Source organism: Megascapheus bottae, chromosome 3, assembly GCF_031878675.1.
Source record: "Megascapheus bottae isolate mThoBot1 chromosome 3, mThoBot2.hap1, whole genome shotgun sequence".
NCBI lineage: Eukaryota > Metazoa > Chordata > Mammalia > Rodentia > Geomyidae > Megascapheus > Megascapheus bottae.
Genome location: NC_143511.1, coordinates 31,674,249 through 31,687,850, shown reverse-complemented (window position 1 = coordinate 31,687,850; position 13,602 = coordinate 31,674,249). Strand labels below are relative to the sequence as shown.

The following is a 13,602-nucleotide window of genomic DNA, read 5'->3' as shown; positions in this document are numbered from 1 at the left end:
CAGAGCAGCCTGTACTTTTCCTCTTGGGTATACAGGGGTCCCAGGGATTGAACTGACTTCCCTAAAGGCATATCATTGGTTGAAGTCAAGCATGGACGAACTTTATGAGCAGTTTAAGTGAGAAGCCCATTCCATTTTCCCCTCATACCTTTCTTAATAGTCTCCCCTGGCAGCCAAGGCCCAAACTTCTGTGGCCCTAAATATTAGTCTTCCCACAAAATAATCCCCAAAGCTAAATCTTCAGGCAGTTTGGAGAAATATATTGAAGCCACCAAAATGTAGCTTTGGCTGATTCAAATGTACTGTTACATGGAAGCAATGGCAAGTGTTCTGCAGGGAGAAAAGATATGCAACCACATATAGCCAAATAGCACCTGAGGGGCTGGGAGTTTGGCCTAGTCGTAGAGTGCTTGCCTAGCATGGACGAAGACCCGGGTTCAATTCCTCGATACCACATACATAGCAAAAAGCCAGAAGTGGTGCTGTGGCTGAAGTGGTAGAGCTCTAGCCTTGAGAAAATCCAGGGACAGTGCTCAGGCTCTGAGCTCAAGCCTAGGACTGGCAAAAAAAAAAAAAAAAAAAAAAACCAGAAAAAACAAAAAGCACCCCCCCAAAAACAAATAGCATCTGATTGTATTATTGAAAAACAGATTCATGTGGCTTATTCATGTTTTATCAGAAACTTAACAGACCACAGGGATCCATAGGATAAGATTTAGTGTTTGACTCAGAAAGATACCTGTAGTGACATTTTGTTTCAGAAATCTTCTAATATCAAGAAAGGATTGGTAATCTGTGGTTTACTCGGTATTCTCCACACATCCCTCCATGTGATCGAGGCAGGTACAAGCGCTGTGTTGTCTGATCCTGGGTGGACACAGCCTGCAGGGGAGCTCAGGGTGGACATTCATGTATCCAATCTCCCCTAGAGCACAACTGTCAATCTCGCGATAGTGTGTGGGATGGGGGGCGGAGCATAGGCCGGAAGTGGGTGGAGAGGGCCCACAGGGCGGCAGCCCCCCCCCCCTACCCCAGCGGAAGCAGGCCGAGCAGCCATGGCCGCGGGGCGGGCAGGTGGCGGCCTGGTGCACGTGGAGGCCGCCGCTGTCGGTTGGTGCAAGCAGCCGGGGGCCGGGGGCGGGGGGGGGGGGGGGGGGGGGAGGATGAGGGGGGCGGCTGCGGTCAGAGCGGCCCGGTGGACCGAGGCGGAGGCCGAGGAGCCGGAGTCCAGCCGTGGAAACCGTTGGGTGGCGGTTGGCCTCCGGGGGCCCCTGAAACGGACAGGCGGCGGCCTGTGGGGGGGGGGGGGGGACAGTGGCATCTGGAGGCTGCCAGGCACCGGGCTCCGGGGCGGGGCCGGAGGAAGCCCGCATGTTCAAGAGCGGGGTGAGGGGTTCCAGCATGGCGGCCAGCGGGCAGCTAGTGCGGGTGGACAGAAGCATGGCCGGCCCTGTGGAGCTGCCGCCGCTGGCGGCCTCCAGCACGTGGCCGAGCAGGGAGCGGGAAGTAGGCAGGTGGTCCGCGGGGCGAGGGGGGAGGCGGCGGCACGTGGCCCTCCCCCCTTCCGCCCCAGGGGGGGGTCACTGAACCTAGGGCACGATCTCAAGGGCAAACCTCAGCTTCTGGTGCTGCAAGCCCCAGTGTGGACAAACTCACATCCCTAAGAATTATAATACACATAAGATCCTTTTCCTTACCATCCAAGAGAGCTTTTGTGGCCACGGAGGTTGGCAGAGTTGAAAGCACCTTGTAAATAAGCACTACCCCTCTCTAAGCTCTCTTAGCACTGGAACCTGCCTTGTGGCCATGAATAAAAATTTGAGATCCAGTGGATCTTCCATGGTCTCTAACAAAGGAATGTCTCATTCCCCCTCCTGTAAAATCTAGGGGTTCTCCCATGTCTGCCATAACCACAGTGTGTGTTTCTAGCTTGCAGAGACACTCAGGAAGAGCTTGAGGACATTCACGATCTAGTTTCCCTTCTTACCAGGTAAGGATTTTCCTCTTGTGACTGAGCCTGCATTTCTTCTCTAGAGAATGGGGTTATCTCGGGGTTGAGGAAGACTTCGGGTTGGCACAGGATGGCACTGATAGGAAGATGTGGGATACAGAGAAGTCTAGGGGCTGTGTAAAAGATGGCAGGGTGTGCTTCAGTAGGTAGACAGCAGGTAGTCACAATTGCCCATCCTCCTGGGCCTATCAGATGCTGAAGAAAGTTTGTCTCTGTCTCCTGCAGCCACCTAGGGAAGCTCAGTGACAACAGCAGCTCCAGGCACTTATTAAAAGGAGACACCCTAGGTGAAGTTGTCAAATCAGCATCTGCTGCAGCCCACCCGGCAGCTGGACACTGTGAAGAGGACGCTTTCTCCAGCACTGCGTCCCCAAAGGCTTCCCCAGCTCCTTCACACGAGGGCTTGCAGCCTCTGGCCTCTACCTTGTCACCAGTCCAGACATGTTCCTCAGTTCCTGCTGAGACACAGTCACACCACACTGCGCCTCAGCCTCCAGAGCTGTTGATTCCTCTAGAACATCCTTCTCCCCGGTCTCTTTCTCCTCCCCGTTCTCTTTCTCCTCCACCTGTGGCCTGCACTCCACCCAGCCATGACTCAAACTCTGGTCTTCCATCTAACTTCAGGGAAGTTCCACTAGAAAGCACCCCACAGAGCGGCTCTCCAACCAACAGCTCTTGGGTGCCTTCTCCTAGCCCAGCCCTCAACTCTGACATCCTGGAGCTGCTGGAGGTAGTGATTAGTAAGAGGGCTAAGGAGAACGCTGGGGAGGAGAAAGAACACCCTCTGGATTCTCTGGGGAACATGATGAAGTCACTGGGCAGGGCCCAGGACGCGGCCATCCCACAGGCCTTCTGGAACACCAAGGGAGAATCCCAGCAGCTCCCTGAGTCTCCAGAGCTGATTCTCCCCATGGTCTTACAGAAATGCAGCCAGCTGTTCTGGGGCCTTCCCTTTCTGCACAGCGAGTCCTATTCTACTTGCTGTTCAGCAGTTAGAAAATCACCTTGTAAAGAAGCACTCAAGAGAGTCATAGGATTTTACGCGCTGTGCTTAAACAGTTTCAAAAAGATTTTACTCATTATCAAGTCCCCTTGCAAAAGAGAAGCTTTCTCAGCCTTCCAAGTGATTCAGTCGGCTTGGAGTTGAGGGAAAAGCTAGAACATAATCTTCTCCAAGAGGGCTCCCACAACACCTCTATAGAACAAAATTCAAGATTCAGCTGTCTGCTGAAGAGAATTTCTCAGGAAAAGACCAGGCAGAGGACAGCATGGGTGTTTACAGAACTCCATATTTGTAGGTGATATCTGCCATAATATACTAAAGGCAACCACGGAGTGCTCAAAAGTATTTCAGAAATGGAAGAACTCCAAAAGGGACCTAGAACATTATATGAGCAGGGTAGTGAAAGAACTGGATAGGGACACAGAAAGCTTCTCAGATTTTCTAGATGCCAAAACCGAGAGAGAATTAGAAAGTGATCTGATGAAACTATCAAGTAGTGGTTCAAAATACACTTATTTGACTCATTTAAAAAGAAATGCCTAGAAGAAACCCTAAAAGCCAATCTCATCTCAAAATGGGAGCAGATCAACTGAGACTAGGGAAAGCTGCAAGAGCTCCTCCCAGGAGGCTTCCCACTTGGATGCTGCCAGCCAACAGCTGCTGGAGGCGCATATCAAGAAGCTTTGGGTAAAGCACAAGTGGGGCTTGTCCCTAAAGATTCTCAAGCCCATAAATCACCTTACTTTGAAAAAGGCTTCCCCTGTGCCAGTTTCCGAGGAAGCTTCTCCATACCTGTCCTGTCCTGACAGTGAAGGGGGGGGGGGGGGCATGCATTGTAGGGAGAAGCTCTTCACAAAGTACCAAAAATGGTAGAGAAAGAAAAAGCACTGAAGGTCATACCATACAGGCTTCTCAACCACCTTCACCTTATGAAACTCAGAGGAATACTCTATAGTCACTAGTGTGGTTCCCAAAGAGGTCTCTCCAACTTCTCTAACTGGAGGGGAAGGTAGACTGCTTTCTAAGTCTAGATCTCACAGCCTAGTAGGAAGAACCTGGCACCATGACATTGTGCCAGAACCACAGGGAAGCAGTCCAGAGCCAACTACAAGCCCAGTAATGGGCATGTGTGAGACAGAAGACAAAGGAAGCCTCTGCCAGTGTATCCATATTAGAAGTCTTTGTTGAATCCACAACTGAAAAGACTGAAGATCTCAGTGAAATGGCAGACGATGAAGAGCAACAGCCCACTAACTTGACAGTCAATAAGGACTCCAATAATTTGAACCTCAGAAATTTAGAACTTCAGGGGACCATTCAAACACAATTACCCTCCAGAATTTCTATTTCCAGGCATCCAGGAAGAGCAGTGCAATACAAGCAAAAGTCCTCCTATTGAAGTTATCCTACAGAACTCAGATGCTGATGCATTCCTGCAAGCTTGTGCCCTGAGGTGCTGTTTGCCACAAACATGCTACCTCCCATCCACTTCTTATGAGATAAGCTCTGCAATACCAAGAATAGGACACATGAAGAAGCAGCAAGAGGTCAAGACATCCAACCTCCAGGGTACATGGCATAGCAAAAACTTTCATAGGCCTGATGAAAAAGAGAGCTGTGAAAGGCCCAAAACTAGGATGCAGAAGGAAAACCTGCAGGAATGAGGTCCTTATAAGGCCAGGAGCTGAGCCCCTTCTGCCCAGGTCAGGAAAACAAGAACTATGAAGAAGAACTCTTCCCTGTCTATATCAGACAAAGGATAGCATTCTCCAAAGAGTCATTTCAGAAACCAGATAAACAATTTTTATACCATTTTTTCCTACTAAAGACAAAACTCACTACAAAATTCAGAATAACTCACTGCAAATTCACAGATTCAGTCAGCCAGGACCCAGAAGCAAGACTTAACCGCAAATAGAATGTTCAAGGGCAGTGGAGTTCCTGAAGCCCAAACACTCATGAGCACTGTTGGGTGAATCCTAGAGAAGAAAATGGGATTGCAACATGAGTCTTCTGCCTCCTAGAAAACTTTGCACAAACAAGAATTTCAGACTCCTGTTAAGACATTTCCACTGCCACCGACTAACCACTCTCACTACCACATGGCTTCTTCCTACTTAGAAAAAAGCCAAGTGAACAACCACAGGGTCTCTTTTCCCCAAACCAGCCCCACTGGCCACAGCCATTCTGTCAGTAGCCAGGAGAGTCACAGACTGTGACAACTCTGGGACAAACTTGCCTCTCAGAAAGCCTGTGTCTCCAGTCAATCATGCCTGTCAGCATAGGCAAAGGGGGATAAATATCTTAAAGCTAGTATATCCCCTGCTCACGCATACCATGCTTCTCACATAATTCCTCATGAGATATGTTTTCCTCAGGAAAAATTCAAGTACATACATAGCAAATCTCTTCATGTATAAGCACATCCTCTGCAAACTGACGATGTCTCCTAAGAGCCCATTTAATCAAAAAATGGGATCAGATCAACAGGGACAAGGTCCCTTTGCATGTTAGTCATTCCAGGGGCTCAACAGACCATGCCTTGGCCCCCCTTGAAAACTCCAGCTCCAGCATTACTGGCAGAGAAGCACCCTTGGACACTAGGGAAAGCTGCACGAGCTCCTCCCAGAAGGCTTTCCTCTTGGATGCTGCCACCCAACAGCTGCTGGAGGCGCATATCAAGAAGCATTGGGTGAAGCATAAGTGGGGCTTGTCCCTAAAGATTCTCAAGCCCATAAATCACCGTACTTTAAAAAAGGCTCTCCCTGTGGCCATTTCCCAGGAAGCTTCTCCACACCTGGCCTGTTGTGACTTCAGGGCCAATCTCACCTCTAAGGGGGATGCATTCCAGGGAGAAGCTCTGGACAAATTGCCAAAAATGCCAGGGAGAGAAAAATCAGGTCATACCACACAGCCTCCTCAAGCACCACCACGTGAAACCCTGAGCAGAACACTGGGTAGTCACCACTGTGATCCCTCAGTGGTCTCTCCACCTGGAGAAAAAGAGGGACTGCTCTCCAATTCCAAAACGTGTAGCCTTTTAGGAAGTACCTGGCACCAGGACATTGTGCCAGGATCAGAGGGAAGCAGTCCAGAGACAAATACCAGCCCAATAATGGGCATATGTGAGACACAGGAGAAAGAAAGCCTCTGCCATGGTGTGTCCATACGAGAGATCTTTGCATCTGACAAGTCTGAAGTTGAAATGGCCAAGGATGAAGAGAGACAGCCCACTAACTTGACAGTCAACAAAGACTTACAAAATCTGAACCTTAGAAGGTTAGAATTTGTGAGGACCACTGGAACGCCATTACCCTCCAGAAGTTCGATTGCTAGGCATCCACCAGGTTCATGCCTGAAAGACCAGGCAGAATCTAGCAGTACAAGTGAAAGTCCACCTTTTGATGATAACCTGCAGGACTGCGACACTGACACCAACGTGCTGGCTTCACAGAGTTCTCTGAGTAGCTCACAGAACTTTTCCGGAAGCAGCATGTCCACTATGAGTCAAGCTCTCCATTACGAACGGGAGGGCCCAGCACAAAGCAAGAACCTAAGACCTCCATCACCCCAGGCCCGTGGTACAGCAAGGTGTTTCATGGCCCCCAAGAAACAAAGAGCTGTGAGAGGCCCAGAATACAGAAGGCAAAGCCTGCAGGAACAAGGCCCTTGCAAGGCCAGAATTTGAACTCTCCTGCCCAGGTCAGGAAAGCAAGAAGTACAAGGAAGAACTCTTCCCTATCTGCGTCAGAGAAAGAACAGCATCCTCCAGAGATTCATTTTGGAAATCGGATCAAGAATTTTTTTATGGCATTATTTTCCTCTAAAGCTAAAAGTCAGGCAGACTGCCAGCAAAATCCCAAGATCCAGTCAGCCAATACTAAGAAGCAAGACTTATCCACAAGCAGAACGCTCAGGCAGAGTGGAGTGCCTGAAGCACAGACGCTTATGAGCACTGTAGGAAGGATCCTAGAGGAAAAACTGGGCCTTCCACAGGAGCCTTCTGCATCTAAGAAAACTTTACATGAAGTTCCGGCCCCCACAGCTGGATATTCCCACCACCACTTGGCTCCTCCTTACCCACAACAAAGCCAAGTAAAGAACACCAGGGTGTCTTTTCCCCAAACCAGCCCCATTGGCCCCAGGCACCCTGTCCATGAGAGCAGGGTCTCACACTATCACCACCCTGGGACAGACTTGCCTCCCCGAAAGCCAGTGTCTCTAGTCAATCATGCCTGCCAGCACAGACCAAAAGGGATGAATGTCTCAGGCCAGCGTATCCACTGCCCACGACACTGTCATCTTAGCCGTTTGATGGTCAGCCATGCATGCCATGCTGCTCACTTGGTTCCTTGTGAGGTCCATTTTTCTCACGAGAAATTCCAGCCTGTGCACAGCAAGCGTGTATTCTGTGTGTGAGTACATTGGCTGGGCACTGATGCCGTCTCCCTCCTCAAATGTATATTGCTTAATACAGTCTTCACGCTCATTGCATGCAGTGGCTTCCTTCAGTGCCTTGTCTGGGGGATGGATGGGCAGTGTGTGGACGTAATGCCACTGAAGACTCTCAGCCAGAAGCCCTCATCTGAATGTGCCCATTTAATCACTACAGTCTCTTCAGAAAGCCTTTGGTGTTCCCAAGGATGTGGGTACATGGGGTGATAGCTTTCTAGGCTGTTCTTCAACCTGAAGAACATGCTTTGTTGGAACATCTGTACACCTTGCAGGCTTCCCAGTAAAGCTTCTCTAGCATAGCTTATGTTGTATATCTGCCATTGACCCTGCTGGGAATTTTCACTGAGGGTGTCTCAGCCACTGGACTGAGGTCTACAAGGAAGGCAATTCTGCTGTTCATGTCTAGTGATCCTGTTGGCTCTGTCGTTCAGCCTAGGATCACATTTGTGTTTCACTGAATTCCCAGAAGGCATAGCAGAAAGCAGCAGCTAAGGTGACAGTCAGCTAGCTAATGATTTATTGAGAATTTTGGGTATAGACGCTAAATCCTTTAACTGTTCCTTTTCCTGGGATATAGGATCCTAATCAAGCACAGAACATAGCTAGTTTGGGAGAAAGATAGGATGTGTGTCTTGTCCTGACCTGATTCACTTTGGGTGGCAAGATTTTGTGTAAAACTTGGCTTAATTCACCATGATTAAGAGCTATGCCTTGATAATCTTTGTTGGTGGTGGTTGTAGTGGTGGTGGTTGGGTGGCTTGAACTCTGGGTCTGGGCCCTATCCCTCAGCTTTTTTCACTCAAGGCTAACGCTCTACCACATGGGGCCCCAACACCACTTCTAGTTTTCTAATAAACTGGAGAGGAGTTTGGTGGACTTTGAACCTCTTGCCTGGGCTGCCTTTGAATAGTGATCTTAGGTCTCAATCTCCTTGGTAGTTAGCATTAGAGGCCTGAACCTCTGGTGCCCAGCAATGTATCTGGGTAGATTAAAGCTCTGGTAGCATGAAATTGAACTGGGAAGGTGTTACAGGAAACAAGTTTTGAGTTGTTTCTCCAACAGAGTCAGGCATGGTCTTGGTACATTTCATCTAGCAATCCAAAAGCTTACTGTCCAATAGTAGTACGTTCCAGGGAAAATTCACAAAATGTATTAGGCCTTCCCTTCCTACCAGTAGGATGCCTGGCAGGGAGCAAAGACCATTATAATGCAGTTTCCATTATGCTACATACACATTTTATGTCTCTTCGTGTAATTTTCTAACAATGTCTTGTTACAGCACAAACTACTAGTGCTTTCTTCCTGTACATTATGCAAATAAACATTCTCTGATCTGTTGAATTATACAGTAATTTCTAACAAATTTCTGACAAATGTAACTTAGGGGGAGTTAAAACAATCACTATGCAAATATATTTACAATGATATATCTCAATAAACCCAACACAAACACAAATTCAAGATTAAATTCATATTTACTTTCCTCAGGATGCAAAACACTAAAATTTAGTTTAGCCTACCTGAAGCATTCTCAGACTCTAAAGTTATTAACATAAAGTCGGAATAAATAACTTCATGAATACATGGGTGTTATATACATAAGAGCAAAAATCCAAAACATTTAGAAAAAGACATACAACACACTGCAATGAAAACCATTAGCTATGTACCCTTATGGTAATGTGGCTAAAAAAACTGCAGTTAACAGTCCAGAATCAGAAGAGAGGATGATGAGAGTATCAGTAAGATGGGAAGAGATGAAAACAACAAACTTTGACTATGATTTTAACTGCACTTGTGTTTTAGCCTCTGGAATTATATGAGGGAGTAAGGATTAGAGATCAGTGGGTAGAAACCAAGATTTGCACAATATACACAGCAATTCCATGGATGGAGCATTTCTAACTTGTAAGAATAAGGGAATGATAAACTCTAATCACCTTGACCTTAAAGGGGAAGTTTTCTGCCTTATTCCTTAATACCCTTCTCATTTGCTAGATAGTCCAAAAACTATAATGGATATATTATGGTTTCAGTCATCTCAATTGTGAGCATAATGGGTATGTACATCTACAATGCATACACATTATGCATATATAGTACACATTATATATACAGATACTGTATATATGTAAATGCGCAGGTGAATATACAAAACAGAGCTTATGAAATCATTGAAATAGTTCAAGAAGCTACCTGTGCAGAAGAAACAGTATGGGACCTATAAAACTAAACCAGGCATATGAAAGAAGACGTGAAGGAAGAAAACATCAGAAAAACCATTATACCTGTCCCAGACAGAATACTAAAGTTTCTTGGGCACCCACTGGTCATCCAGCCACACCGTATTATTTAAAGAGAACTGAGGTTCTGGTGCACCTGCCAGAGCCCTTAATGGAATGCCTGTCAGCTCCCAATCCAGCCCTACTGGATCGCTGCTCCTCTCCCACTGTAGAATGGCTGGACCCCCACATTTTACTGCTATTTAAATTTAAGCTTTCCCAGTTGTAGTTGGATCTGGGTTCTCCACTTGTCTTTTCTAATTAGAGGGCTTCAAGACAGCTGTGGGTGATGGCCAGCCCTGTGGAGCTGCTTCAGATGGAGGGAAGCCTGAAGGTCAGAGCCAAAGCCTCTAATGCCCAGCTCTCCCTGAAAGCGTTTAGAATTTAAAGTTGCCCCCACCCTCCCAACTTGAGTTAAGGGATTGAGCTGCAGTATAAAAGCACAGCACTGAACGTTCCCAAGTTCCTCTAGAGGACTGGGGACAATGGGACAATTTGAAGACGACTCCTGAGAGGGTCATCACAAGGTCCCTAGGGGTACAGTGTCTTAGACAAGGCTGCAGGTTATTACACTGGCCACAGCCCAGAAACCCTGGTCTCTTCCCATCCACAGAGGACTTCTATTCTAGTGCAGGAACCTCATGCTCTTCATTGCAAAGGAACAGGGCAGCTTGGTCACTTCAACTGACCTGAAGCAGGGCTGCCCTCTCTTGTCAAGTGTAAGCCCTTGATGCAAATAGGCCTTCAGATTTTCTGCTTTGTCAACAGTCTGAGACCTTCATTTCACTGTGGACGTGAAGACTGGGCCCATTTCCCCTGTCTGGTATTTCATGAGTTGGGAGCTGATGTGGACTGCCGCTGGCTTTCCTTTCACAGACTCTAGGATTGTCTTTCTCAAGAGAGGACAGACAGGGCCACTGAGTGAGGAGGACGTTCTGCTCTTACTCTTGTGATTCACATCACAGCAGGTGCCCTGGTGATTAGGCACCTCACTCTTCTCCATCCACGCTACCTGAGGTTCTTTGAATTTCATGTGCTCTAGAGCACTGCTTCCCACTTGCTACCTGGCTCATGCCTGGATCCTTTCTAACCAATCTTTGATAGGACTGGGAACAAAATCGAAAAGCATCATAGATTTCTGATGTGACCCAAGACTGTGAAGTTCTCTGGAAATTTCCCCTTGCTGCCTTAACCACTCTCCATTCCCTGACCTTTCTGGTCCTCTGCAGCGGTGTCTGGCTGTGCAAGGACAAGTTATGAGCCACCCCAATGGCTGTGTGAAGGAAGGGACAACAGATCCGCAGGCAAGGGCTGGTGAGCATCTGCCTCCATTACTGCTTAGCCAGGTGCCAGGTGAAGGACCCGCAGGCCACAGTGGGGGGGGGGGGGTGTGTGTTATGAGGTTAACTAGGTTTCCTATGGAGCTAGCTGAGAGATTTCATTCGGCACCTTTGTTTCGGGTGCCTGGTTAGAGAAGAAAAGGAAAGGTTCATGTAGAGCAATAGGAAAAGGCAGGCTGAGGAGCTAAAGCTACATGGTTTGCATGTGACACCTCCACAGAGAGGATCAGGGAGGCAGCAATGCCCATGGGCAGGCTCTCCCCAGCACACATAAGTGAGGGAGTGTGGGTGACCTGGAGCAAGTCCTCTGCAGGACTAATTCTCGAGAGACAGACACTGCATGACGTTCACTGGAGGATCACACTATTCCCCCACTCCAGGCCCCGACGTACAGACATTCCTTCCTTTGTCCTCAGTAATTCCAAATCTGTCTTTTCCCTCCCTCTTCAATGAGCCCTTTTCTTTCTCCAGCAGCATGTCCAGTGTCTGCACCTTACGTGAGCCTGAACCCTGCTGCCTCCGGAAGTCCTTTCACAGACCTGTGCTTTCACATAGCAGCCCCAGGCCCAGCAGATGGGTCAATGAAGAAGCAGCCCCCTCTACCACCCGCAGTGGCTGCAGCATTCCCTCCTCCAGGGGCCCTGGGCTGCAGCCTGCTTTCCCCAGCACAGCTCTGGTGTCAGGAGGAAGAAGCTTCAGCTTGAGTGGGGCAGGCCCTTCCAGTGCCACAGTGGAAATGGGGACAGGAGGAAGGCCACCAGTGCCCCTGCATGACCAGTCATTGTCACTCAGGCCCCTCTCATTTGGAATGTCTCTCCTGGGGCTCTAGGCTCCACTTCTCTTGCCAGGTCCTGACACCCATGCTTCAGTGACTGTCCCCACCAACAAGCAGAGGCAGGCTGCCCAAGACAGCTCATTCATGGGACTGCCCTCTGTAGCCACGCCACCAGATGCCCTGCAGGCTCCCTTCCAGGACCTTGGCCACAGAGCTCTGTGCAGAGGGCAGTCTGCCTACACCCCAGGCCAAGCCTCTGCTCCCAGTGTCTACCAGAACTTTCTGCACAGGCAGCAATTCAAGACCTTGGTCTGTAGAGATTTCCATAGACTCGTGAGGTGGAAGCACTCCCCTGCTTCTTCATGTGAGCGCCTCCTCTGGGACCCAGGAGCTCCTGCTGGAGCGCCTGCATGGGGATCCTTCTGACAAGGGCCAGGGAAGTCCTGAGGTAGAGGGCTCCTCGAAGAAAACCACCCATAGAATAGGAGGGTCACACCAAGGCAAGGAAAACACCTTATCTCTCCACACCACGGTGGCCCGGTGATAGAACCAATCATAACTTTCAAGAAGGATCAGCTCATGGAGAGTACCAAATTCCCACACAGCACCTCGGCCGGCAAGGAAGACGCAACACGTGAGACTTCTTCTCGAGCAGCAGTTTATTCAGCAAGCTTACAGCTATGCCGGGTCGACCCCGACTTCCTCAAAACCCTGGGCTTTTATAGGCCCATCATCCAATCACATTTGCTTTCTTACAATTCTATAGCCAATAATATAAGTACACCTCTATAGCACATTCTAAACAAGTAGCAATATGGCATTACACATACTTCCAATCATGCATAAAGCTCAAGAACAATCACATCTTTTCCTGGAAACTTTCAGACAAACAACTCAGTGGCGCAACCACAAGGCGGATGCCAGCGCCATCTTGTAATGGCGAATGTAATAGCTCTCTACATCTCCCCCTTTTTTCTTTTGGCTGAAAGTATAGAGAATTCGAGTAGGAATTCAGAGACTGGCCAGATCTCCAAACGCCTTCCCTATTTTCTCATACTGAGGGTAAGGGATCATGCCTGTCTTAGGTTGGAGAGATGCCTCTTGGTTCTTACCCGTCTTCAACATCCGATACTCGAGCATCGAAGTCTGTCTTAGGTTGATACCAAGACCAATCTCTACTCTTACCCGTCTTTGACTACTGATCCAGCATACCCAGCCACACTTGGGGGGATTCTTGTTGCTGAAGAGCCATAAGAGCTTGTTTAATGACCATGTGATCACGTTTTCTTTGTCTGATAATTTGTCTGCGCAAAACCAAAACAAACCAACACAACAATCCTAATCCAACACATAATATAACAATTAAGGACACGCTCCCAGCCCATTCTTTAACCCAACCAAGGGATTGAGAAATCCAATCTACCAACTCTCCCACAGTAGCAATGTTTACACGGGTGGAATTAACAATCATAATTTCATGCCGTAATTGATTAGTAAGATTTTCAAATTCTTGAGTCCAAGATCCTTGAAGCATATGACCCAATTCCCGGGATAGATTTGCAGCATAGGAAAGATTATAATAATCCAAAGAAGTAATACATAAACCAGACGTGGTTCCTACACACATTAATTGAGTAAATTGAAACATATAATCCATTTGTTCTTGCAACAAGTCCACTCTTTGATTTAAAATTATAAGTCCTCGGGCTAAATGCTGATTTACTTGTACTTGAGTA

At 48.1% G+C, this 13,602-nt stretch overlaps 2 protein-coding genes across 2 annotated transcripts; both read left to right on the top strand.

Moving 5' to 3' along the window:
- The first annotated feature begins 1,401 nt into the window (after nucleotides 1-1,401).
- LOC150065221 (spermatogenesis-associated protein 31A6-like) lies at nucleotides 1,402-3,834 on the top strand. The gene is made up of 3 exons (XM_090329338.1): nucleotides 1,402-1,506; nucleotides 1,917-1,990; nucleotides 2,237-3,834. The coding sequence occupies exons 1-3, from the start codon at nucleotides 1,402-1,404 to the stop codon at nucleotides 3,156-3,158; spliced, it is 1,101 nt and encodes a 366-aa protein (XP_090185464.1). The 3' UTR covers nucleotides 3,159-3,834.
- On the top strand, nucleotides 3,589-11,795 carry LOC150065220 (spermatogenesis-associated protein 31-like). The gene is made up of 6 exons (XM_090329337.1): nucleotides 3,589-3,701; nucleotides 5,469-6,595; nucleotides 6,844-7,331; nucleotides 10,017-10,085; nucleotides 10,981-11,104; nucleotides 11,566-11,795. The coding sequence occupies exons 1-6, from the start codon at nucleotides 3,589-3,591 to the stop codon at nucleotides 11,793-11,795; spliced, it is 2,151 nt and encodes a 716-aa protein (XP_090185463.1).
- The last annotated feature ends 1,807 nt before the right edge of the window (nucleotides 11,796-13,602 follow it).

What these genes read in the sequence shown, in the direction of transcription:
- LOC150065221 (XM_090329338.1), top strand. Translation starts at nt 1,402, where the DNA reads ATGGCGGCCAGCGGGCAGCTAGTGCGGGTGGACAGAAGCATGGCCGGC. An exon ending in GGCCGAGCAGGGAGCGGGAA is followed by an intron (nt 1,507 to 1,916) that starts GTAGGCAGGTGG and finishes CCATAACCACAG; the next exon opens with TGTGTGTTTCTAGCTTGCAG. An exon ending in CTAGTTTCCCTTCTTACCAG is followed by an intron (nt 1,991 to 2,236) that starts GTAAGGATTTTC and finishes TGTCTCCTGCAG; the next exon opens with CCACCTAGGGAAGCTCAGTG.
- LOC150065220 (XM_090329337.1), top strand. Translation starts at nt 3,589, where the DNA reads ATGGGAGCAGATCAACTGAGACTAGGGAAAGCTGCAAGAGCTCCTCCC. An exon ending in TCCATCACCCCAGGCCCGTG is followed by an intron (nt 6,596 to 6,843) that starts GTACAGCAAGGT and finishes TTTCCTCTAAAG; the next exon opens with CTAAAAGTCAGGCAGACTGC. An exon ending in ACTGCTTAGCCAGGTGCCAG is followed by an intron (nt 11,105 to 11,565) that starts GTGAAGGACCCG and finishes TTTCTCCAGCAG; the next exon opens with CATGTCCAGTGTCTGCACCT.